Raw genomic sequence first — 27,097 nt, 5'->3', positions numbered from 1 at the left:
GTTAAATACGCAGGTTCAAGTTGGAGTTGTTGTTACTTCTTTTTTGTTACAGTTTTAGTTTCTTCTGTGCAATAGAAATGGTCATGGTGTCTGCTTTTTACGGTACTCTTAGGAGAGTTAAACAAGGTGTTGCCTGTGGTGTTTTCCATAGCGGTCTGTGTTACTGAGTGCTTTATATGTAGGAGCCGCCACGAGGCTTGTGTTGGGCGGAGGAGGAGACCCGCAGGAGTAGAGAGTCCAGGAGCAGTGGCTTCAGCGTGCGGGCACAGTGTTTGAGGTCTGTTGGGTTAATATCACCACGTTTTAGTCAGCCCTTTTAAGTTATGGGCTTCCAGGTGACTGATGTGGCGATTAATGGATTTCTGTTTGAAATTTCTCCAGAATTCTGCATTTCTTAGTGTCTTATCCAGTGATTTTAAAGTTAGTAAATTAAAATTCAGGCTGCTTCTGTGTATTTGGTGACTCTGGGTACTTAAGTTTGTCAGTCTTTTAACTCCCCTACTGACGAGTTTAATTGGTGATTTCTTTTGTATGATTTATTTATTAGTTCAGTAAATGTATTTATATCTGACACATGCCATGGAAGGTAATTTACTTTGAAAACTATATTTTTTAGATGATTTCTCAACTCCTGAAAAACCTAAGCCTCACAGGATGCTGAAAGATCATGAGACAGTCATTTGAGAACTGCTGTGATTAAAATCTCCACTTAAAATATATAGTCAAAAATCTCTAAAACTGGTTTAAGGCATGTATTACGGTTAATCCATAAGGTCCTCGTCAGTTGTTTTAGAGCAGCAGATTTTCATTTAGATTGAAGGCAGGAGGAGGCAGGGGATGACAGAGGATGACATAGATAGCATCACTGAGTCAGCGACTTGAATTTGAGCAACTGTGGGAGGTGGTGGAGGACAGAGGAGACTGGCGTGCTGCCGTCCACGAGCCGCAGAGAGCGGGACGGGACTTCAGGACTGAGCAGCAGTGACGGCGGCAGCAGCACAATCCTCAAGGAAATGACGTGGCCTTTTCTTGGAAAGACAAAAGGAGCAGTTTGCCTTATGCCCTTCAAATAATCATCCTGGCATTTTTATAACACTCGGTATCTTTTCAGTGTGTATTTGTTCACCTTTTGCTGGAACATGGCAATTGGAAACCTGTTTTCCATCTGCCCCGTTGGTTTTCCTTTTGTAGTAGGTGGGTTTGTACACTTGGATTGCTTGGGGAGTTTCTTTGCATACAGTTGACTTTGGTGGTGGCCTTGAGAAGACCTTCTGGGCTTAAGAATAGTTGAAGGAAGGGTGATAGCTCATTTACTCCTGAAGGAGGTCATAGATGGGGCAGAGAGAAGGGTGGGGAATAGAGGGACAGTCAGACACGACAACCACATTTCCCAACGCCGATTCCCAGTGCCATTTTCTAGGTCAGAGTCTTGTCTTCTCTCTGTAAAAGTACTGGAATGTAGTGAAATGAAATTATCATCTAGTTACAAAGTATATTCTGAGTTTCACAATGAGTGTAGATAACTTGCATGAGAGTTCAGAGAAGAGAGTGAATAAGCCAGAGCCCTTTCTGAGGACTGTGGCAGCTACTGATGTAAGCCTCCTTTTGTGTTTGTCTCTGAGACACTCTTGTCCTGTTTTCCTCAACTAAAACATTTATCGAGACCTGTTGAATGCCAGATGTTGAAGATGGTGAACAAAGTAGGAACAACGTCCGTCTCAGAGAACTTCAGTTGCACAAAGAACACCCATAAGTAACGGCATCGTCACTGGACACACGTGCCAGTGTTTGCAGGAGTGCAGCGTCCTGGCGGGCGCAAACGGGAAGACCAGGGGTGCGTCCAGGAGGGGGCAGGGCGGGGGTCCCCTAGAGGTGTGTGGGCTTCCAGCAGAGGGAGCAGCGAAGCAGCGATCCCTGGTGGCCGGAGCAGCAGACCAGAGAGCTGGCTCCCAGGGAGTCAAGTGTGCCTAGACAGGTGGTGCCGGGTCGAGGGGAGGGGGCAGGCAGGGCACCTTGCAGTCTAGTTAAGGGGTTTGGACTCTGGCCTTGTAGAACATGTGTGAATGCATAGTTTATGGATGAGCGGGACTGGAGGACTAATCCAGATGGCAGGTGGTGGTTTTCTGCTCGGGTGCTTAGTGGAGGGGGTGGGCAGTGGTCCTGAGAGTTTGGGAAAGAACACGAGAGCACCTGGTTTTTCTTTCCTCTGTATTTTTTCTTTCTTCCTCCCGCCTGCCCTGTCCCCCATCCATCTCTCTGTCTGTCTGTTGTGTTTCTTGCTTCTAGCTGTAGGCTCTAGGTCTTCATTCCTTGCTTGCATAATGGAGCTCACCCTGCTCGTCACTCATGGCTGCTGTGTGGCCACAACCACAGTTGGCATGTAGACCCTTCCCCTCCCCCCGTGAGGTGCCTTGTGCCCTCTTGCCTCCCACGCCTGTCCCAGGTAGCCCTTGGTCTGCTCTTTGTCACTGTAGACTATATTCGTTGCTGCTGAAGTTTCGTGTAAATGGTATCATGCATTGTTTGTTCTTGGGTGTCTGGCCTCTTTCAGCATGTTTTTGAGACTCATCCCTGTTTTCGTGTGTCCTGTTGGACTTACTGGCAGATGGTAGTTTGATTTATGGGTACACAACTGTTCACATTCACCTGTGAATTTTCCTATTGACTTTTCAGATGTCTTTCCTGTTGAACGAGGATCTCTGTGTTTTTTCTTAACTGGAACATAGTATTAATGCTTTACTTCGGTATTAACATGCTTTGTTAAAAGACTGATATTTACTAAATAGTTATATGTTGCTCCATCTGACTTTTCAGTTCATTTCAGTTCAGTTCAGTGTCAGTCGCTCAATCATGTCCGACTCCTCGCGACCCCATGGACTGCAGCACGCCAGGCCTCCCTGTCCACCACCAGTTCTCGGAGCTTGCTGAAACTCATGTCCATCGGGTCGGTGATGCCATCCAACCATCTTATCCTCTCTTGTCCCCTTCACTTCCTGCCTACAGTCTTTCCCAACATCAAGGTCTTTTCCAGTGAGTCAGTACTTTGCATCAGGTGGCCAAAGTATTGGAGTTTCAGCTTCGGCATCAGTCCTTCCAATGAATATTCAGGGTTGATTTCCTTTAGGATTGACTGGTTTGACCTCCTTGCAGTCCAAGGGACTCTCAGGAGTCTTCTCCGACACCACAGTTCAAAAGCATCAATTCTTCGGCACTCAGCTTTCTTTGTGGTCCAACTCACACATCCCTACGTGACTACTGGAAAAACCATAGCTTTGACTAGACGGACCTTTGTGGGCAAAGAGTTATCTCTGCTTTTTAATATGCTGTCTAGGTTGGTCATAGTATTTCTTCCAAGGAGCAAGTATCTTTTAATTTCACAGCTGCAATCACCATCTGCAGTGATTTTGGAGCCCAAGAAAATAAAGTCTGTCACTGTTTCCACTGTTTCCCCATCTTTTTGCTATGAAGTAATGGGACTGGATGCCACGATCTTAGTTTTCTGAATGTTGAGTTCTAAGCCAGCTTTTTCACTCACCTCTTTCACGTTCATTAAGAGGCTCTTTGGTTCCTCTTTGCTTTCTGTCATAAGGGTGGTGTTATCTCTGTATTTCTCCTGGCAATCTTGATTCCACTTTGAATCAAGATTCCGTGAACAGTGAACATCTGAATTTTAAAAGTGGCAAAATCAGTTTATCATTCTCTCAGGAGGAGAAAAAAATACTTCTACAGTGAATTATCTTGAATTAGTAACACTCAACATATTAAAAGCCTTTATTTATTTGTTATATTTTTATGTTCAGCTTTTACATAAATTTGGGCAGAAAGGTCTTTATACCATCTTAAGTGATTTTATGTGCTTTTTCTAATCTCTTGTTTTCTCCATATCTCTAGCAGGGAAATGTCCAGTGAAATAAATTAGTTCTGCAGCTGGTCTTTAAGGCACAGTTTGTCTTGTTAAATATTGTCTCCTATGTGTAATTTCAGTTGGTTGTCATCGAATGGCTAGTTTGTATACTTTTAACAGAGCTAACAGTGTGCCCGTGAAGACCCGCTAAAGATAATGGGCTTGGGTTGTGACTCAGAATTGCAGCCATAACTAACTCAGTAACAAGCAGATTGAATGAGAACTTACCATCTCACATTGTTATTTTGACATTGCTTAATGACCTCTCTGTAATAGCACCTTTTATTTTTAAAGATTCCTCATAGGCACTGTTGATATGATAGAGCAATATAAAGATGTCAGTTTAATAGCTCCAAAGATCTACTACACATTTTGTAAATGTATTTCAGTTATATTTTGGCAGTAAAGAGAGCAGGAAGATAATGCTTCCATTAAAGTGATCAACTATTCTTGTAGGAATTGGGTAAGATGAGTGAAAAGGCTTTTAGATGAAATTATCTCTGTATAAATTGCTTTTGCATATGTAACTGCCTTTGCATATGTAACTGTCTCACAGAGCTTTGGGGCAGTTCAGCCGGTGCAGCCCTGGGGGTGGTGTTTGTGGACATGGAGCTCCAAGAAGGAAGTGTACGCATGGCTTTTCAGTAAGCCTGCTGCTTAGCTGTTACACTGCGTTAATTCACTCTTTTCACTCCCAGCCTTCTTTCTGTTTTCTTACACAGTTGATTAAAACTTTCGTTAACTTTTACTGTTTCAGCTTTGTGTTATTTTCCATTCTTAAAGCAATTATGGTCAGTGGGAACAAGATCTCAGTTCGTGCTGTCCAGCCACTTGGAACAGCGTGTCAGCCTGAGCACTCCAGCAGTAACACTGATGGAAAGAGAGCCGCCAGACACACTCAATTGTTTCTCAGATACTTTGGGCATGATCTTGTCTGAGTGCATTTTAAATTTTATGTTAGAGTGAAATGCATTTTAAATCATATACTTTTCTGTAATAAATGCTTTTACCTGCAGAAATTCCACATGGAAGTACTTGAAAAGCAACACTCTTCTTGGTGCATTATTTTCCTTTAACATATTTCTAAGTGCTTCTGTAGCTCAGAAATGCATGAGTGTTTGTTTCTTTCCTGTGCCTGTAATTCTGATTACTTTCTTTTTGTTTTTTCCTACTGACTTCCCACCTGCATTCCACAGATTGCCTCCTCTGATGCTCCTCTTCAGCCTTTGGTATCCTCTCCTTCTCTACAAGCTGCTGTTGAGAAAAACAAATTGGAGGTATGGTGGTGTTCTAGCCAGCTGTGTCCATACGCTTGGTGTGAACGTGCCATCATTTATGCTGTATTAGTTGTTTATTATGGATGCTGTAATAGTTGTTTATGCTTTGAATGGTCTCCAGTATTAAATACATTAAATACAACAATTTTAAGACCGCTTTCCTATGCTGCAGGTAGGATTAAAGAGCTTTAATCTGTATTTAATTTCAGAATGACTAATTTATCAGTACCATAGATAGATCTCAGCATTTAATAAGCAATTAGTTTTTTGCTGTTGTTTCCACTACCACCTTAGGCTTAAAGGAACTTTTCTATAATTGCTCTTGAATTCTTTGATTTACTAGGAAGAGTTTTTGGTTAAAATTTTTCTTTTTATGATTCTGTTGTTATAAACTGTTGAACGTTAATGTCATCTTGTTTTTAAGCCATAGTAGCCGTCATATAGACACAGTGTATGCGCAGAGTCATCATTGTTGTAGAGAGTGGTAATTGTTGAGATGTGCGTGGGGTAGGAGTGGTTAGGGAGCATGGTGCTATACCATTATGGACTTTTAAAGTCATCCCTATAAATAGTTGAAGGTTTTAATTTTTTTGACTCTTTTATCATTTTGTTGTTGTTATAATGACCATAGTGAATTTGAGACATCCTTAATCTCACACTTTGTGTCTCCTCATTGCTAAATGGTGTACTTGACATGTGAGATACAAAGACAGATAAGGTGTATCCTCTGCTGGGGAGACGCTTCCATCTAACAGAGGAAGATGGGGAACCTTACGGGGCTTTCTGGCGCAGCCGAATGGGGGCCGTGATTGCTGAGCCCTCACAGAGCCGCTCTGGCCCAGGGCCCTCGTTCTGACGCGGCTTGCATTCTTCCTGGACGTTCCCTGTGAGGACTGGGGTGCAGTCCAGACAGAGAAAGTGTCCTGTGAAGAAAGCCTGCGGGCAGAGCAGGACGAGTGGGGTTTGTGGCAGAAGGCGGGCATGTTGCCGGGGGGAAGTGGAGGGGCGCCTTCCTGGGAGCCTGTTGGCGCGTCTGGGCTCTGACCCGATGCCCTGGCTCCACAGTGCCTTCCACGGGTAGAAGGAACGTCCGGAACCGGTTTTCACCTCTGGACTGTCTGCACCACCATCTCCGGAGAGTGAACTTTGTGCTGCTGGATGTAGAAGAGGCCTGAGGACTTGTTGCTTTGGCTCAGGCATGAAATGATGGGAGCATGTGCTGGACTGGAGGCAGAGGGAGTGGAAGGGAGAGTGGTCTTCAAAGACCCGGAGAAGATCGGGTCTGTGAGGTGTATGATGAGTGAGTCATGGAGGCGCTCTGGGGGCCTTGGTGACTCCTGGCTGCAGGCCTGAGCATCTAAGCAGATGATGGGCTCTCCAGGGAGAAGGGATCCAGGCTGAGGAGGAGGAGCAGCTTTGAGGTGAGAATAGGGATGGGGCGGACTTAAGAGTTGGGTGTGTTGAATGTGAGGTGACTGAACACCTGTGAGGGGTCTGGCAGGAGGTTGGAGACACAGGTCTGGAGGCCGAGGAGAGATCCCAGGCGGAGGAGTGCAGAGGCAGTCCGTGTACACTGTGTTGAGTGGTGACATGGGAGTGGAGAGCTGGGCACACTTGAACCTCACAGCACAGCAAGAGGGTCCCGAGGAGGCAGTGAGGGGTGGTTTGGAGCATGAAGGGCGTGGTTGGAGCTGGAGAGACTTGGGTGGTCAGAGAGTTGTAGGTGTCAGGGGTCAGGAGCAGAGAGGAAGCACTGCAGGAGGTGGAGGTGGCCTCAAGGGCGTGAAAGGGTGGCCGCGGTGCCTGTTCAGAGGGTGGAAACCCTCAGGTCATGTGTCTGCTGTGCAGGGCTGGCCGCCAGGTCCTGGAAAGCGGGGTCTTACCCGGCCTAGTGGCGTCGTCTTGCCTGACAGCATTTAGACACCATTTAGACAGCGTTTAAGGGCATTCCGTCAGAAGGTTTATTCATGCTTTTTTTTCCTTACCCTCTTAAAATTTCTAATTTTATGTAGTTTTATAATGTGTATAATAGAGTACTACATGTGCTTTATTAATAAATACATACATATATTGAGTATGTATGCTCACAACATTTGAGACAGAAGTGCGTAATAAAAAGTTTTAGAGACCATATCTTTAATGAATCCAAGATCTACTTTTCTTTGCCTTATAATACTTGAACATTTTTTCCTGTTCTCTTTTGCAGAATGTCTCCTGTTTCACTATATCATTTGGCTATGTAATAACCAAATTTCAGAAACTACTGTTTTGAAATATCAAACACTGCTATGTTTTATTCTTGCTGAGAAAATAGTTTAAAACAACTTAGGTTCTCACAGTACTCTTTGGTCTTTCAGCAGCTTTTGATTCTAAAGACGGGTGTTACCTGTAGGTAAAACTATATGATCTGTGTTTAGAGCGCATGGGTTTTTTTTTTTTTTTTTTGAGGAAACATAGAAAATGAAAGTTTAATAATGCTCACTAAATGTTAGGATCCTAGAAAGGTCTGCTACTGGTGCATCTTAGCTTATTTATAAGATTTTGAATATTGCTTGTTTCATAGAGTGGTTGAAACTAATGTCTTCAGACCACATTTATCTAACTTTTCTAGCAGCTCTGGTTTTGAGGTATTCCCAGGAGAAAGAGAGAGAGATTTGTCTCTCAGGAAGGACTTACAGAAATTTTTGAGATTTCGGTTCATCCTACTAAGAGCCAAAGAAGAAATAGCAACTGCCTTAACAAATCAGAAGCATTGATACTAAAGATATATTTCCTCCAACCTAAAAAAATATATGTATTTCAGCATTCCCTTAAGAAACTTGTATCTTAAATAGATCAGTCACCTGATGAGTTGCCTGCCTTTAAGTTCCTTATTTTTGTCTCCTTTCTTTATTATTAAAAAATTTTTTTCTTGTATTTATACTTTTTATTTTGTATTGAGGTATATAGCCTGTTAACAACCAATGTTGTGATAGTTCTAGGTGAACAGAGAAGGGCCTCAGCCCTACATATACTATATGTATCCATTCTCCACTCAACTCCCTTCTCATCCAGGCTGCAGCATAACACGGAGCAGAGTTCCCTGTGCCATACAGTAGGGCCCTGTTGGTTGTCCATTTTAAATATAGCAGTGAGCACACGTCCATCCCAGACTTCCTAACTATCCCTTCCCCATCCTCCCTCTCCCAACAACCATAAATTCGTTCTCCAGTCTGTGAGTCTGTTTCTGTTTTGTAAGTTCATTTGTGTCATTTCCTTTTAGATTCCCCGTATAAAGGATGTCATCTAATATTTTTCCTTCTCTAACTTACTTTACTCAGTATGGCACTGTCTAGGTCCATCCATGTTGCTGCAAATGGCTGTTTCATTGTTTTTAATGGATGAGTAATATTCCATTGTGTGTGCACAGCACGTCGTCTTTATCCATTCCTCTGTTGGTGGACATTAAGGTTGCTTCCATGTCTTGGCTATTTTAAACAGTGCTGCAATGAACATTGGGGCACATGTATCTTTTTGGATCATGTTTTTCTCTGCATATATGCTGAGAAGCAGGATTGCAGGGTCATATGGTCACTCTATTTTTAGTTTTTTAAGGAATCTCCACACTGTTCTCTGTAGTGACTATAGCAGTTTCCATGCTCATCAATAGTATAGGATCCCCTTCTCTCCACACCCTCTCCAGCTTTTATTGTTTGTGGGTATTTTGATGATGGCCATTTTGACTATAACCCATGTTTTTAATGTGACTTCAAGGCCCATGTCATAAAATTGTTGCTTACAGCCATATTTTGACAACTGAAATTCCAGTGTATAAGACATCAAATTGTGCTCTCCCTTGGTTAAACACAGCTAGCTGGTTTAATTTGGGGTTCCCTTGTGGCTCAGCTGATAAAGAATATGCCCGCAATGTGGGAGACCTGGGTTCAGTCCCTGGGTTGGGAAGATCCTCTGGAGAAGGGAAAGGCTAGGGAAAGATTTACTGAGCGTGGCCCTGCTCATCAGAACAAGACCCAGTTTCCCCCACAGTCAGTCTCTCCCATCAAGAAGCTTCCATAAGCCTTTTATCCTTATCTGTCAGAGGGCAGACCAGATGAAAACCACAATCACAGAGAACTAATCAAACTGATCACATGGACCACAGCCACATGAGCCATGCCATGTTCTGACAAAACGTGGTCCACTGGAGAAGGGAATGGCAAGCCACTTCGGTATTTTTGCCTTGAGAACCCCATGAACAGTATGAAAAGTCAGAAACCCTAAAGGAAACCAGTCCTGAATATTCATTAGAAGGACTGATGTTGAAGCTGAAACTCCAGTACTTTGGCCACCTGATGTGAAGAACTGACTCATTTGAAAAGACGCTGATGCTGGGAAAGATGGAAGGCAGGAAGAGAAGGGGACGACAGAGGACGAGATGGTTGGATGGCATCACCGACTCAATGGACATGAGTTTGAGTAAGCTCTAGGAGTTGGTGATGGACGGGGAGGCCTGGCGTGCTGCAGTCCATGGGGTCATAAAGAGTTGGACATGACTGAGCGACTGAACTGAACTGGTTTAATTTATTTTTGGTGATTTCAGATGTACCCACCAGTCATAGTGATTAAAAAGATGGGATTCTTCCCCATCTCATGACAGTGACATCCTTGAGAAATAACTAAGAGCTTTGAGGGGCTGCAGCATATTAGTTACATTGCTTTCCTCCCTAAACTTGACTGGTGTCTGGTAAACAGTTCATGATATCTGAAGGACTTCTGCACATCCTGTTTATTTTTCACTTACACAGTGGCGGTGATATTCCTTACCTCGGAAGGCTCTTGTGTGGGTCTCAGTGAGTCACACAGTGTCTAGCCCTTGAGAAGGGCTCAGGAGGTGCCCGCTGTCCCCGTGGGGAGGACAGTGTGGGGGAAGCAGAGCCCACTGGACGGCAGCGAGCACGGAGGAGCTCAGCCCTGCTGCGATCGGCTCTGTGTGTCACTTTCCTGAGAGTTTTGTTTCTGCATTTGTAAAATGACAATGAGGACTTTCTTCCGACATTATTATAAACATTGACTTAGACAGTAAAGTGCTTATCACAGTGCCTGGCCCATAGGAGCTTTAATTTTATCTCTACCATTTTGGCTTAGGAATTGCTGGTGTTGACTCTCCCAATTTACAAATAGTAAAGATTCTTCTCTTGAGAGAGGTGGTGTCAAGCACCATTTTTAAAGGTATAGGTGCAGATGCAACATTTAGGCATTTTCACCAAGTTTTTCATGTGTTTATTTTCCTGCCTTTTCTAGGTTCAGCAGTTTATCCTTTCGTCTTTGCTGCCAGGGACTAAGGTCTAGATCAGCACTCAGTTGCATTATCATCAGATTGTAAATTTCTAGGTATCTCTTCCCTCCATATGCCTTACAAATGCTCGTTGTTTAATCTACTTCATTTTCCTTTTCCCACCTGTTTATAGCCCTTAAGTTTTTATCATTATATCTTACTTCATCCTTCTTGAAAATGCAAATTGTGAACTTTATAATATCATTATAGTTTACTTTGACTGGGTTGTATCATATATGCAAACCAGTCAGCTCGTTCTGGTCCCCAAGCACTATCTTCAACGTTATTTTCAAGAGAAAATCATCGTATTTGTCCTTTAAAAATACCACAACACTCTGGTGATTGAAAAAAAAATTAAAGTGATTTTACACTTTTCTTCTCATGTTTACATGTTGTAATCTGCCTTCATCTGGTTGATAAAGAATTCTCTTCTGAGTTAGTTTTTGTTTTCTTTGTATTCAAATTTCAACTTCTTGGTTGCTGTTAGGAAACCTAACTTTATGTAAAGATGCAATGAGAATTTATTGAATAGAAATTGCATTTGTTTTAAACAAATTCTGAAATATCAAAGAAGTTCTAAATTGTCTCACTTCTGTCTTAATTTTTTAAGGAAAGTTATTCTTTATTGTGTTATTAACATACTTGATGACAGTATGAATTTGCTGTGCTTTCTTTCATATCTCAGTATCACTGAATATTGTCATCATTGAAATTTGTACTCTCTTCAAATGATGACTCCAACTAATAAAAATGTATGAAGAGCTGACATTTTTAAAAAAGTGAACTTATCAAAACTTTCGGCTGTGTTTTAGAAAGAAAAGGAAAAAAAAAAGGAAGAGAAAAAGAAAGAAAAGGAGCCAGAAAAGCCTACAAAACCTCTTACAACTGAAAAGGTAAAATCTCTTCCTGTTTTTTAATCCACGCAGGCTACAACCTTATCCGTATAGTTATATATGGATGATTTGGAAATACTTATGATATGCAATAGTCATTCTTTGAACCAGTATTTGCAGAGTGTGTCCTTTATCTGTCTGGTCCTGTATGACTTGTAATCAGGTGCATATGTGTGGGTGTAGATTCCTGTGAGTTCCTCGAGGGCAAGTATTATTCCTGATGTAAAGAGTGGTGGTTTTAGCTTTCTTGCACAGTCTGACTTCACAATCAGCACAGTTGAGAGAGTGCAGAGGGCCCTGCAGAGGCCTTCAGAAGACAGTCCACACTGAATGTAGCAGTTGAGTGGACTGACGTGTAGGTAGGATGGAGGTTGTGAGGAGTGTGTCCTGTGGAGAGAACACCTTGAGAACGTAACCGAAAATAAAGACAGGGTTTATTTAGAAAAAGAGTGAGCAGTAGAGTGAAGAAAGATCTATGTCTGTGTATAGAAGGTCGTGGGAAAGAGACCAGAATGGTAGATTGAGCTCAAATTGTAGAGGACTTTAAGGTCCACATTGATCCTTTTTGAAGGAAAGGCTGTGGATTCTTTTGGAAGGTTCTTTTGCAGTGATGAGCAGGAGAGCTGTGATCAGGCCTGCTATCTTGTTACACTACTGTAGCAAGATACAATGGATGTCTGTAAAGGACTTGGTTAAATAATCATGGCGGCTTGGCTCTCAGTGCATTTCCTCACACAAGGATGGAGCACAGAAAGAGAATTATTAGTAAAGAGAGCATGTCCTTGATTTTAATTGTTGCAGTGTGAATAGTCGACTTTGTGAAGGCATAAATTACACAGTACAAACTGCTTCCATTTGAAGTGTACAAGTCAGTATTCACTGGCTCTTTTTCCATCACGTTTATTAGAATAGCCTATTCCTTCAGAAAGTTATAAGCGTGCCTTCAGCTTTAAGACGTGCTGCTAAGAATCCCAAGGCTGGTCAGAACTTGGAGCACCCACACCTGTCCACCATCTGCGCCTTCACCTCCCTCCTAGTGGGTGTCCCCTTAACCCCCGGCCCCACCAGCACCAGGCCGACTTGTCTGTTGCCCCCTGAACACACTTCGCATCTTTCTTCCCTGAACTGCCTGGCCAAGGCTGTCCTCTGCTCTCCCCCAGCTTCCCTAGGCCTCCTCCTTGTCCGTGAAGGCCCTCTAACCGCCCCAAGTAGATGCACCTTCTCCTTTCCTCAGAATTCCGGGGACATTGTCATACATTTGATTGTATTATTTCCTCCCTCATATGATTCTTTAATTATACTGTTAGATCAGTTTCTTTGCCCAACAGAGGATGCATCTAGGTTTTGTTTTAGTCAGATGTTAAATATTATAAAACTTTTTATAAGGAGTGATTAAGTTAGTAATTATAACCCCAGTTACTTAAATTGCTTCAGTTCTCCTCTGGAAACTTTTCTCTTCCCTGTGCATCAGTAAGAAGCTGTAAGTGAAATCTCTTTGACAGTTTTCTCTTTGATTGCAAAGGAATTTAAAAATCACCAGAAGGTTTTATCTTTTGTTTTCAAAAGTTAGAAATATCAAAGAGTTTATATAATGCCTTACTGTTGCACTTGGCAAGATTTAAAATTTAACCTCTTTTAAAACATGTATTTTTTTCTCTTAAAAAAAATTTTTGCCCTGAGAATACAGTGAGCATTCGATGTCATGACCTCGTGTATTTCGCTGCCTTGTGTGTAAGTGCTTGCCTTCCATTGCCCGCTGAGGGAAGGGGCCGCCAGTGACCTGTGAGCAGTCTCTGGATCGCGGGTGTGAGAGAGCACTTCAGAGGTGGGCACGGGGAGGAGCTGGCACTTTTCTGTTACCTTCAGTGTTAGGTTTTACTAAACCCAGTTCACACCTCATCTGTTACTCTTGCTCACCCTGCAGAGTTCAGGAGTCCTGCTGCTGCTAGTGGGAACCTTGCTGAAGGAGTAATCACCCACAGGGAGAAACCTCGGTTCCTGTCAAACTTCCGTGGTCAGGATAGTACAAGCTGCATGAGAAGGGAGAGACCAGTGCATTTACAAGTCTGCACAGCGGGGAAACAGAGCAGCGGCGCCAGTGAGCTCTCCTCTTTAGCACCGGCCGTTTCTCTGTGCCTTCTCTCTGAGCTGAGGTCATCAGGGAGCTTGTATAGTCTTGTTGTTTAGTCACTAAGTCGTGTCCGACTCTGCAACCCCATGGACTATAGCTCACCAGGCCCATGGGATTTCCCAGGCCAAGAATACTAAAGTGGGTTGCTATTTTCTACTCCAGGTGATCTTCCCAACCCAGGGATTGAACCCACGTCTCCTGCATTGGCAGGTGGATTCTTTACCACTGAGCCTCCATGGAAACCCCTGTGTATAATCTACAGAGGAGAAGTTAGTAGTAATAGTGAAAATTATATCAGCAGTAGTCAGAATATCATCCTCATTAATAAGAAGGGGTTGGCTTTATTGGCTATCTGTTGTCTGCCAGGAACTGGGCAGGTGTAGTTTGCGTGTACACTTGTGCGTGTGCACTTACAAGTGTGAAGTGACCAGCCTTGTATTCACCGCCTGGTCAGGAAACAGGACGTGGCCGGCTCCCCAGAAGCTGCCACCGTAACACCTCCTGGTTCAGTCACCTCTCTTCTCCCCAGAGATAATCATTTCCTTGCATTTAGAAATAGATTTATCTTCTCTGAGTGTGTATGTAAATAACAGAAATCATATTTAGAAAATACCGTTTTTCTGTATTTTTTGAACATACAAATGAAATGATAGCACGAATATTCTTTTGTTTTGCTTTTTTTTCCAGTCAGCATTTTTTTGGTATATAGTTGTATGCTTCCTTAGTTAATTGTTGTGTAGTATTTCATCATATTTTTGTTTCTGACTTTATCCATTCAATTGGTAAACATTGGGGTTATATCCAGGCTTTAGCTCTTAATAAGCAGTGCTGCTGTGAGCTCTTTTGTACGTGCCTCTAAGTGTGTATTTCTTCAGGATGTATTTACGGGTGGACTTGTTTGGTCATAAAGTATGAACACTGTTGTGCATACTCAGTTGCTAAGTCATGTCACACAACCCTGCATCGTGTACACCAAATGCCAAATGTAGTCTGGTGACCCTGCGTTCTTTCAACATTTGGTATTATCAGAAATATTATTGTTTAAAGTCTGATGAGTGTATAGTGATATCTCACTGTATTTTAAGTGTCCATTTTGTATATTATGAACAAGGCTCAGGGCCTTTTCACATGTTCATTGCCCATTTGGAGCCCCCCTTTGGAGCTCTGATTCAGATCTTTCACCTCTTTTTAAATTGGATTGCTTATTTTTCCCTCGTTGCCTTTTTTTTTTTTTCTAAATACAGTTTCTCTTTATTTTTTTTTAATTGCCTATTTTTTCTTTTTTTTAATTTATTTTAATTGGAGGCTAATTACAATATTGTGGTTTTAACAATCAATAGACACACACATATATGTCGAAGAAATTGGTTCTTTTCCAGTTACATGTTTGCAAATGTCTTATTTCTGTGGTTTTATTGCTTTTTTCATTTCTGGTTTGTGAATCAGTGATAGAAGGCATCCTTGTCTTATTCCTGACCTCAGAGGGAAGGCTTTCAGCTCTTCACCCCGGTGTGTTCTCTTTACTCCTTACAAAGACCAGTTATTGTTGGAGGTGGAAGAACCAAGAATTGGAGAGAATATATGAACTGGCTAATGTAATCTAGTTTAGTTAGATAATTTATGGAGCTTGGAAAAATAGGATTTCATTTCTTTTATAAGGCAGAGCAGACTAAGCTCCATCTTGTACATCTTCATGTGTTTGAAAGAGTGATGCTTGATAGGGTTTATTTTTCCAGAATACCTCTTCTAAGTCCACTTATTTCTACACATAATTAAACCATTAACATGGACTTGACATGCAGCAGTGAGTTAATAAACAGTTACTTGGAAGTATGCTAATTGGGGATTAGAAGGAACTTTGCTACCTAGTCCAAATCACTTATTTTATAAAGGAGCAGACTAAAACCTAGGACATCGAGTCGCTGAAAAGTGACTTGCTCAGTGCTAACAGTTGTTGGCAGTTGAGGGGTTTGAACCCAGGTTTTCTTCTGATTTAAGTCCCAGGTCGTGTGTGTGTGTGTGTGTGTGTGTGTGCGCGCGCGCACGCTTTGATTTGACATATGTGCCCTCAGGTAGGTACTGCAATTTTTTGTTCTGTTGTACATTCTACATCATTTTATAATGAACAGTCCAGGGTTCTCTAAAAAAGAATGGTGTTTATATATAACCCCATCCCATATTGTCTTCTAACTAGTGGATTCATAATTTTTATTGATTTCCTACCTTAGGGACTTCTTCCTTCCTTAAATACACTTGTTTTCCCTGAGCAGCCTACTACTTTTGTTTAAATCGTATTTTGTATTTAGGTCTCCCTGAAGCTTACGTTACTGTGTAGTATAAGCATCTGTTACTAATGGGGTTAGCTGGAGCCAGCTCACTTTCTTTTCTGGGAAGAGGAAGGTAAAACCTAAACATTTACTGAATCAACTGATTAATAGGGCAGATGTTTTTGACATTTAAATAGATGTCTGTCTGTTGTGCTTTAGATATTCTGCTGGAAAATAGTGTATATATTTGACTTTTTCTAAAATATTTTGCCCTGTGTTTGACATTTCTAATTCAGTTCATTTAGATTTATCTACTAGACTGTCTCCCATGTAGCTGGTGATACAGAAATATGTTTATGTAGATGAGAAGTACTCTATTAAAGGAATGTACATGAGTTCTCTTTCAGTTAAAATAAGCAGATCTTGATTTCTCCTTTGGGAGGTTCTAAGTTTTATAGTTTTTCTTAAAGATGTACATATCAAAACATGGAAAATGGACAAATAGTTCTTGGGATGGGGGAATTAAATCCTCCTAAAGTAGTTTAAAGTAATAACCACAGTAGTGGTTCTGATTTTATTGCTGTTTATTATAATATAGTTTATTATTGATAGAATTTATGTGTTCTGAAACTTTTAAATTGTATGTTAAGAAAACTTTAGGGATCAGCAAATGTTTTTCTGTAGAGAATCAGATACTAAATCTTTTAGGCCATAAGGTATCTTTCACAACTATTCAACTCTTCCTTTGTAGCACACAGGCAGTATATGTGAATGTGTTCCAGTAAATGTTATTTACAGAAGCAGGTGGCCACGTTCGTTGAGACTTGGTTGCAGCAGGAGAAGCAGGGTCAGGAGGAGAGCCAGGTTCAAGCCCGTGGTCTTGGCCCAGTCAGTTAACTGCCTGGATCTGCTTTTTCCTCATTTATTAATAAGCTTTGCCTTGATGATCTCTAGTGATCCCTATGGTAATTAATAGTTCTAAATTTAGAATTACTTATTAAATCCATTGAACATAGGGACAGGTTCCTGAAATCATTTTGACTATATCCTTAAAGATGGCTTTCACAGCTCCAGAGTTGGTTTTTAGTCAGTGAATTTTCTTTATTATTTCAAACTGATTTCTCATCCTCCTTAGTTGCTATTCTGTTTCAATGAGCTATTCTTCCTGTTAAATGACAAAGTCTAATTTAGGAAAAAAGTATTCAGTTCTTCCTAATGCTAGCTACTTCTGCATTTATATAGAACATGTATTTGTGTGTGTATGTATGTGTGTGTATATCTGTGTGTGTCTGAATATATTATATTTCAGAAAACATGGCTTACTTTAAGGTATTAGGTATTTCTGTTTAGATGCCTGTTGTACAAGTGTAAATGCATTGGTTTTATATGCAATGAGTATCTTAACAGAAAAATTTAGATTATTACATCAAAGTAAAGAATTTTATATTTTCATGGACTTTCTTAAGGTCTTTCCGAGATAATTACAGTCAGTTTAGTACATAATTATTCACCTATCTTGGAATATTTTTATGTTTTTATGAATTAAAAATTTTTCATATTCAAACATTTATTAAATATTACATATTCTGTGTAGGAAAAAAATGTATAAATAAGCAAAACATTAAAAAGGTACATAGCTTCTCATAATCCCTCTACATAGTGATAACTGTCTTAAACCTTTTGTACCATAGCTTTCTCTGCTTGTGTGCATGAGTATTCTTTTTTTTCATCTTAAGCATTTTAAAAATTAATTTTCTTGGAGTATAGTTGCTTTACTCCAGTGTTGTGTTTCTGCTGTACAGCAAAGTGAATCAGCTATGCGTATACATATGTGCTCTCTTCTTTGGATTTCCTTCTTCCCATTTAGGTCAGCACAGAACATCGAGTAGAAGTCCCTGTGCTGCACAGTAGGTGCTCATTAGTTGTCTGTTTTATATATAATAGGGTATATATGTCAGTCCTAATGTGTGTGTACTGTTACCAATCTCTTGTATGTGTCTTGGTGAAATACTTTAAAGCGATTGCTGTGACTGGCCTATGGTCCCCCAAGCATATGTTATAATTTTTAATGCAAAATTTAAAAAGTGGTTTTTTTGTGTGCGTGCAGGTTCTTGCCACTAACTTCTTGAAGTTTATGAGAGAAAATCAACTTAACACATATATTAATGTTAAGTAGTATTTTAATCTTTTAAGAAGATGATGTAGATCAATAGTGATTTTTTTTTGTAAGTAGTTGGGGAAAAAACAGAAACAACCAGCAGAGTTGTCTTTATGAGCAAACTTTTATGTTAGTAAAACTTAAAAAATATTATAAGTGGTCTGACCTTTCAATATAAGCAGAAAGTAAAATCGCAAAGCTCCTGAGCTTGAGATTTCAGTACAGCCAGGTAAAAGTAAGCAACCAGTTGTATGTCAATCAGATAGCTCTTCAGTTTCGGTTTCAGTTCAGTCGCTCAGTCGTGTCCGACTCTGCGACCCCATGAATCGCAGCACGATAGCTCTTAGTCAAGCATTAAAGTGGAATTCAGTGGCTCATTGCCAGCTGCTGCATTAGTAGGCTCTACTGTTTAACAATCTGGCAGAGACGCTCGCACAGCCACCAGGTTCTCAGTGCCATTGAAGCTAGATAAACATTGCTCATGATGTGTGTGTGCACTTGAGAATCAGATATTTCCAACAGTTAGTGCTTTTGTGGACTTGGAGACATATGGCCTAGGTAGTAATAAGTAAGCATGGCAGATGTCTTAACAGTACATTTTTTTTAATAAGTGGAATTGGAAGGTTCTTTGTATTTTCCACAGATCATTTCATTTTCAGCTTAAAACCTGATATTGGAGATTAGTTTGATAACAATCTTTTGTTTGTAGATTTAAAAAAATGGATTCAGCATAACTGTGCATTAGACTTAGAAAGCATTTTGGTCCTGGTTTTCTGTGGTCCAGGTTTTATTAGAGTCTATATTGTTAGTTGCTGTTGACAACTTTCTTTCTTTAGCTATTAGGTTTCTCTTTTTTAGTAAATCTTTTCTCTCTGAAAAAGGAAAGATGACTACTGCTACTCCTAAGTCAAAAGAAATCATATTCCTGTCCAGTAAATTTATAGCGTTTTTCATTCTTTAACCAAGAGACAGGGTAGATAGAAACTTTATGGATTTTTAATAGTGTCTCCCTTCTACCTCCCCATAGTCCCCAAACCATGTCTACTTTTAAGAAGTTAGAAAATATGCATAAGCAAAAAGAAAAAGTAATATCATCACAGATTTAACCACTTAGAAAAATTATCACTAACATTTTGATGTTCATCCTCCCATATTGTTTCCCATGGAAATGTGTGTATCCACACGGGATTGGACTACTCTGCTCCTCTGTCATATAACAATATGTCTTGAGTATCCTTTCTTGTTGATTATTTTAAATATGTGTATGCTTTTCTGTATTTAGTAACATTCCCTTGAGTGGGAATGGAACACTCCTCTGACTATAGAAAGATTTATTTTAAAATTTATCTCTTGAATAATGATAATATGCACACATAATCGGTGTACAACTGTGTGATAGCTTATTAGGATAAGTTTTTAAAACTGGATTTGCTAAGTCAAAGGATACAGACTTTTTAAAAAGTCTTTTGAAAAATATTAAACTACTAGAAGGTAAAGAAGGTAGAGCCTGGGCTTGGTAAGAAGACTTGACTTCCATTCTCTGCTGTTTACTAAATATCTGATCACTCTGAACCTCAGTTTCCTCATATGTAAATCTGTTAGTTTAATGGGCATTTTTTCTACCTACCCTGTGGCAAGCATCATCTCAAACACCAGGAGTCGTGTGGTGGAGGCATGTCTGTGTCTTGCAGGATGTCTGCCAGCATCCTGCCAGTCCTGGCAATCAGAAATGTCTTCAGATGTTGCTGAATGTCCCGGAGGACAAGATTGCTCATCACTAGAGAATCAATGATTCAAATTCCAGGTCTATGAAACTGGTCTCAGTGGAAGAAAGAAAGCAGTCTGGTGCACACCTCGATGAAGAGTGCAAGTGAGGCTTTTGGATATAGACACAAATCTTTTTCTTAGCAGTTTTACTCAGATGCTGGAAGGAAGTAATATGGTTATGTATATGAAAGAAAAAGGTTATAATAGTGCCGTTAAGTGGGAGGTAGACATAAGATAATTTGAAATCCAAACCAGCATTTTCTTAACTCGAAGGTTCCCAGAGTCGAGTTTATCTTTTAAAATCACACATCTTTTCATCTAATTCCCATATGATTTGAATCATTTGCATTTTGGGTAGAGCGGACAAATTAGTGGATGAGGGGCAGTATGGGGGGTGGGGAGTGGGAGGTGCAGATTGTTTCTGTAAGACAGGCGCAAGGGTATATATTGTACAACACAAAATATATTACAAACAAAATTATAAAGAAACATAGTTACAACATATTTTGTAATAAATATCGTAAATGGAAAGTAACCTTTAAAATTTTTAAAAATTGAAAAAAGAATCACCTTCATTTTGGAGGTAAAAACAAAACAGGTTGTTAGGATAAAAATTGGCTTAGATACATGGTCTTGGGCCCCTGACAGCGTTTAGCCCTGAGGCCATAAGCTTTGTTGTTACTCCCCTTCTGGAGTATCACTTTTGTGGTAGATTACTGCATTTATTTCTGAGCATTGCTGTGCCAGAAAGACTGGGTGCCAGGAAGAAAGATTCCAACTTCTTCAGAGCTTCATGGAGGCTTGACCGTTGGGAAAAGTTGAGAGAGAACCAGGCATCGCTGCGTGCAGACCGCAGGACAGGTACCTGAGCCATCCGAGGTGTGCCCACTTTCCGTCTCAGGCAGTCCCTCCCCAACCCGCGCACACACGTTCCAGGGGAGCCCAGCGGGTGCTGGCCCCTGAACGTGCCGGGCTTGTTTTCCTCTCAACTTTCTGACTTCTTCTGCACCTGTGCTGTGACCAGGTCCATGCCTCCTCTTAAATCTTTTCTCATTGTGATAATATTATCAGCCTCATTTTTAAAATAGCCATTTCCCCCCTATTATAAAAACCATGGAAAATACAAGGAAAAAAGTACAAAGGAAAACCTATTGTCTCACTGTACAGAGTCTTACCACTTTTAACATTTTAGTTTTTACTTTCAGTTCTTTTGAAAATTTTTATAGGATTTTAAAAGGATACTTTAAGTACTTTATATCTCACACTCATTAGGATGACTGCTGTCAAAAAAATTGCCAGAAAACAGCAAGTGGTTGGTGAGGATGTGGAGAAATTGGAAACCTGTGCATTGTTGGTGGGAATATAAAATAGTGTGGCCATAGTGAAAGAAGACAATGGCACCCCACTCCAGTACTCTTGCCTGGAAAATCCCATGGATGGAGGAGCCTGGTGGGCTACAGTCCATGGGGTCGCTAAGAGTCGGACATGCCTGAGCGACTTCCCTTTCACTTTTTACTTTCATGCATTGGAGAAGGACATGGCAACCCACTCCAGTGTTCTTCTCTGGAGAATCCCAGGGACGGGGGAGCCTGGTGGCCTGCTGTCTATGGGGTCGCACAGAGTTGGACACGCCTGAAGCGACTTAGCAGCAGGAGCAGCAGCAGTGAAAAGCAGTGTGGTAATTCTTCAAAGAAACATGGAATTACCGTTTGATCTAGCAGTTCCACTTCTGGGTATATACCCAAAAGAATTGAAAACAAGGACTCAAACAGAATTCGTACATCCATGTTCGTAGCAACATTATTCATAATAACCAGAAGTAGAAACCACTTAAATGTCCATTAGTGGATAAATGGATAAACAAAATGTGATATGTATGTGCAATGGAATATTAATAAAGGAAGAAAATTCCGATACCGACTACAGCATGGGTGCTCCTTGAGGACATTATATGAAGTGAAATGAAGACGAAAGGACAAATTCTGTGCGATGCTACTTGTAGGTGCCTCCCGCGAGTTCCTGGAAGAGTCAGATTCATAGAGACGGCCGGTAGAGTGCACGGTAGAGGGTGGGTAAGGGCAGCGGTGGTTTCGTGCGCAGAGAGTGTCAGTTGTGCAGGATAAAAAGAGCTCTGGAGGAGGATGGCTGTGGCGGTGGCACAGCTGTGTGAATGTACTTAATGCCACCGAACCCTGCGCTTAGAAATGGTTATTACTGCAGTTTAAAAGTTAACAAATGAAACTCCAAAGGTACTTTGTAAATATATACAGTTTTACCTTTATAACCCGATTTTAGTGATTCTGTAGTAAATTTTATATTGTCATGTTTTTCTTTTGAATACATAATCAGACTCATCAGTTGTAGCGTTTATTTTGGCTACCTTTTAGATAATATACCTTTTAGATAACTAGGATGTGAACTGAGAACTTCCAGATGTTCAAGCTAGATTTAGAAAATGCAGAGGAGCTAGAGATCAAATTGCCAGAATCTGTTGGATCATAGAGAATTCCAGAAAACATTGACTTCTGCTTCATTGCCTATGCTAAAGTCTTTACCTGTGTGGATCACAACAAACTGTGGGAAATACTTAGAGATGGGAATGCCAGACCACCAGACCTGCCTCCTGAGAAACTTGTATGCAGGTCAGGAAGCAACAGTTAGAACCAGACATGAAGCAATGGACTGGTTCCAAACTGGAAAAGAAGTATGTCAAGGCTGTATATTGTCTTATTAAACTTATATGTAGGGTATATCATGTGAAATGCTGGGCTGGATGAAGCACAAGGTGGAATCAAGATTGCCGGGAGAAATATCAATAACCTCAGATATGCAGATGATACCACTCTTATTCCAAGAGTGAAGAGGAACTAAAGAGCCTTTTGATGAAAGTGAAAGAGGAGAGTGAAAAAGCTGGCTTAAAACTCAACATCCAAAAAACTAAGATTATGGCATCTTGTCCCATCACTTATGGCAAATAGATGGGGAAACAAAGGAAAGAGTGACAGACTTTATTTTCTTGGGCTCCAGAATCACTGCAGATGGTGCTTGCAGCTGTGAAATTAAAAGACGCTTGCTCTTTGGAAGAAAAGCTGCCAACAAAGGTCCATCTAGTCAGAGCTATGGTTTTTCCAGTAGTCATGTATGGATGTGAGATTTGGACTAGAAAGAAAGCTGAGCTCAGAAGAACTGATGCTTTTGAACTGTGGTGTTGGAGAAGAGTCTTGAGAGTCCCTTGGACTGTAAGTAGATCCAACCTGTCCATTCTAAAGGAGATTAGTCCTGACTATTCATTGGAAGAACTGATGCTGAAGCTGAAACTTTAATACTTTGCCTTCCTTATACAAAGAGCTGACTCTTTAGAAAAGTCTGATGCTGAGAAAGATTGAAGGCAGGAGGAGAAAGGGATGACAAGATGAGATGGTTGGATGGCATCACCGAGTTAGTGGACATGAGTTTGAGGAAACTCCAGGAGGTGGTGATGGACAGGGAGGCCTGGATGCTGCAGTCCATGGGGTGAAAAAGAGTTGGACATGAGTGAGTGACTGAGCAACAACATATGTAGAGTTACAACTTTTTCCTTTGTAATCATGGTGTTCCAAAAATAATTTTCAAATGTGGTATTTCAACTCTGACAACAAGGCACAGCTGCTGTCCCTGTGTGGTGCTGTGCCTCCTGTGCGTGTGCAGAGGGTGACAAGGCACCCAGAGGATCCAGGGACAGGTCCGCCTGTCCACCAGGTAGCAACCACCTGCCTGTCACTAGACATGAATAAGGGCATGTCTCCTTCCCGTGGCCTGTGCCATCCGTACCAGTTAGAATAATGGTAGACTGAAAATAAGCCAGGCTTAGGCTGCACAGGTATACTGTAGCCTGTGTTGTTGAAATGAATATGTCTAGTGCTCTCAGTGGCTTTGCCCCAGCAGCTGTTCGTAACACTGTAACAGATCACTCAGAAGGACTAAAGCTTCATGTTTATGTTTCCTTCATTAAATTTATAAACATAAAAATTTGATAGATCATTTTTTACCTTTTATTTTCCTATTACATCTCCTACCCACCTCCCACCCCCCAAAAAAAGAATAAACTGGTGGGGAAGGACTTAAACTTGTTTTAAACTTGTAGTGCCCTGGGTATGTTAACACATGCTTTCCCTAGTAATTACTTGCTTTCTAAGAATTTTTTCTGAATACACAAAAACTCCAAGAAAAGTTTCATGAGCAGAAAGTTAAAAATGCGTGGTGCTGTGAGGACAGGGTGCCCCTCACGCACGTGTGTGTGCAGAGGCTGACACAAGCCCCCAGAGGCTCCAGGGGAGTCCGCCTGTCTGCCGGGCAGCAGCCTCCCGCCCGTCACGAGGTGGCATCCGTGCTGTTTCTGTTGAGTTCCCGCTACGCACCGCAGGGGCGGCTCTGGCCCGCTGAGTGCATGGTTGACTCTGCTTTGCCGCCTCCTACAGAGGGCTGCCTGCTGTCTTTCCGAGGCCCCTTGCCTGGGCTTGCAGCCTCCTGCTGCCATCCTGGCTGTATTATTAGCTACTGCTGCATTTCACATTCTTAGCTGTGAATTTTAGAAATAGACAGGCGCTGTCTTTTCTGATAGCCATGGTAAGCACTCTTGAGGCATTGCTCCAGAAATATCCAGAAGAGTTTGTGTGTGGATCGTGACAGCAAGTTTCATCACTGACCCGTGGGTGTGGACAACCCTGCAGTTCATGTGCTGAACTAAAATGTCTTTAACTAAAGTATCACATCCCTTCGTGTGCTGCAGACACATGAAGCCAAGAATGAAGAGCGTCAGTGAGACCGCCGTGCAGCCTCCACACTGGGACTCCCCGGGCCTTTCATTCTGGACGCTTTTCCTCTGAGCTTCAGAGACTGCATAGCTTTGCTTGGATGTTGTTAGAGTCTTAACATCTGTGGCCTCAGCTCACCTGAATGCAGCTCCAAGTATATGACCTGACTTCTGAACCCCCAGCAACACGCAGCCTTCCTCTCTCGACTGCGTAAAGTGCGCTGTAGCACCAGTGGGTGTTGCTGTGTCAGCCACTGTGATATTCTGTGTGATTTAAGTGTAAGGCCGATAAAAGTGACCTTAAGAGGAATTTGGCTTGATGGTTTGGTTGCCTTTGAGTAGATTAAATGCTACAGCTGTTCCATATCTAAGGGAGAGATGCATCAAAAGATTTCTGGGAGGAAGTATTTGGATTGAATGTAACAACTTTTAGGATGCTCCTGAAGGGTTGGAAGGAACATAAAAGTGATGGAGACAGAGTGTACCTTCCAGAATCTTAAAATTCAGAAAGAGCAAGTGATTAAAAAGGGGATGTATGAAAAAAATAGCTTTAGCATAGGCTGATACAAGGCAGCTGGAGAGGTGCAGAGGACAGAGACTTAGGGAAGTAGGAGAGCACGTGGGGGTTATGAAGAGAGAATTCATGGAGGTGCTTACCTTTGACAGGAGCTTGGATGCAGGAAGACAGGCACGCAAGCAGGTGGTTGACACTGGGGGCATGGTTGGGCAGTAACGCCCAGTGCAGTTTGCCTGGAGTGTAACACAGGGAGGGGCTCATACAGCAGAAACTGTATCGAGAGAACCTGACGTTTCCTGATAAACCCTGAATAGCTAGTTTCAGCCCAGGAAGTACACTGATGTGAGCACTGGTTTAGTCAGATGAGCCCTGGGTGCAGGAGGAGGAGGGGAGGGGAGGCTGTAACCCGTGGACCAGCCCCGGACAGTGGAGCCCTGACGTAGCCTGCTGGCTGGAGAGTATTGTTATCTGCTTCCTGAGGAAAGACGATTTAAAGACGTTTTAGTTTTAATACGTTTTACTTTGCTTTTTAACAGTTAGCCTTGTCAAACTGCAAGGGGCTCTTGTCTCAGATTCACTCATTTATTCACTAAGCAAGTATTTATTAAGCAATTACTGTATACACAGTACCAGGGATACAATAGTGAAACAGAAACTCTTGCCTTCCTGTGAGAATTATTTCGTATATAGAATTTTTCTAATAAAATGTCTTAGTGTGATGTTTGTGCTGTGTTTGAGGTTTATGTTAGCTAAAAGCTTAAAGTGACATTATGATGCCAGATCTATTTTGTCTCCTAAAAGATATTTAAACTGATCATTAGACTTTAAACTTATTGCTCTGGTAAAGAGTTTAACATCCTAGTCATTTGATTTTAATGATGAACATGCATCTGTTTATTTTTCAAGGAATTTTAACAAATATCTCTTTCAGATATTTGTCTGATACTTTATAGACATTGCATTGACTATAACAGATCCTCCCAGTTCCATCTCTCCCTCCAGTGAATAGATAGATGGGTGTTAGTAACGATCCCAGAAGCAGGGGTTCTAACGTGGTTCTGCCCTCCACCGCAGTCGCTGAGACTCAGGAGACCCAGGGAGGCCCCACGTGCTGTGTGTTAGCACACAGACCCCGACGGAGGTGGAGTGCAGCAGGAGGGTGTGGCATTCTGTCGAAGTCAAACTTCTGTGAGTCTTCTGAGTGGAGACTAGTCCAGGGTCCCTACTTTTTCTTGCTGATGGGTAGAAGGGGAAGCTGTCCTCTCTTCATAACTGATTTGAAAGCATCTGGGGGAAAATCCACTTTTCCCCAGAAGTGGTTTCTGCTGGTCTTCTGATCTCTGGAGTCGTATCAGGGGCCCAAGGTGCAGAAAGCCGCACTGACAGCAGAGTAGGGTTTGTTCAGGTGCCAAGCTGGCGAGTGGGGGGCAAGCCTCAGGGCCTCTCCTGCTTGGCTTTTTAGTCGGGGGTGTTTGTAAAGGGGGTGGATCAGGGAGGCTGGGATTAACATCATCGTGTGACTTCCTGGAAACCCAGTGATTCCTTATTCTCATCAAATATCCTTTAAAGGATTCATCTTTCCAGTCATACATCATGCGCTGTTTTTTCCCCCGAGTTTGTTAGTTTGCCTCAAACTGCAGATCAGATTGATATATTTAAGTTTCTTAGTCTGGCAAGTCCTCTTTCACCTCTGTTTTTCTTGTGATTTATGTGTGGGAGAAACGGGGTCTTTTCCCTCCCACAGTGGGCGTTTTGCTGATCAGCCTCCGTCCTCTGCCAGTCCTTTGTCTTTGGCATTTCTTATATATGTGGGTAGTTTTGATTAGCTGGTAATTCATGTAGGAGAGGCGACTTAATTTTTTCCTTTAATTTGCCGGTTTTCAAAATAGCGAGTTAATTCATTAGCATCCTCTGGTTGTGTCCAGTTAGGGTTGCAGGGGTTGAGGGGGTCCTCACAATATATTCATGAATTTAAACATATGTATTGGGTTACCCCAAAAGTCCATTTGGGTTATTTTTGTAACATCTATGGAAAAACCTGAATGAACTTTTTAGCCAGGCCAAGAAGTATATTTCT

General features: G+C 41.6%; 1 protein-coding gene across 5 annotated transcripts in view; it reads left to right on the top strand.

Moving 5' to 3' along the window:
* The window catches only part of SMAP1 (small ArfGAP 1), a 188,141-nt gene that overhangs the window by 105,669 nt on the left and 55,375 nt on the right, over positions 1–27,097 (top strand). For 2 of the 5 annotated variants that reach the window (XM_025294936.3, XM_025294940.3), the window contains exons 5-6: positions 5,101–5,181; positions 11,308–11,388. The exons of 1 other annotated variant lie outside the window; for it this stretch is intronic. In XM_025294936.3, the coding sequence (XP_025150721.3) occupies positions 5,101–5,181; positions 11,308–11,388 (162 nt within the window). The remainder of the gene's footprint in view (positions 1–5,100; positions 5,182–11,307; positions 11,389–27,097) is intronic. 2 more of the 5 variants (XM_025294937.3, XM_025294938.3) reach the window with 2 other exon arrangements.

Source organism: Bubalus bubalis, chromosome 10, assembly GCF_019923935.1.
Source record: "Bubalus bubalis isolate 160015118507 breed Murrah chromosome 10, NDDB_SH_1, whole genome shotgun sequence".
NCBI lineage: Eukaryota > Metazoa > Chordata > Mammalia > Artiodactyla > Bovidae > Bubalus > Bubalus bubalis.
The sequence above is the reverse complement of the archived record's forward strand: the minus strand, read 5'-3'. Positions and strand labels throughout refer to the sequence as shown.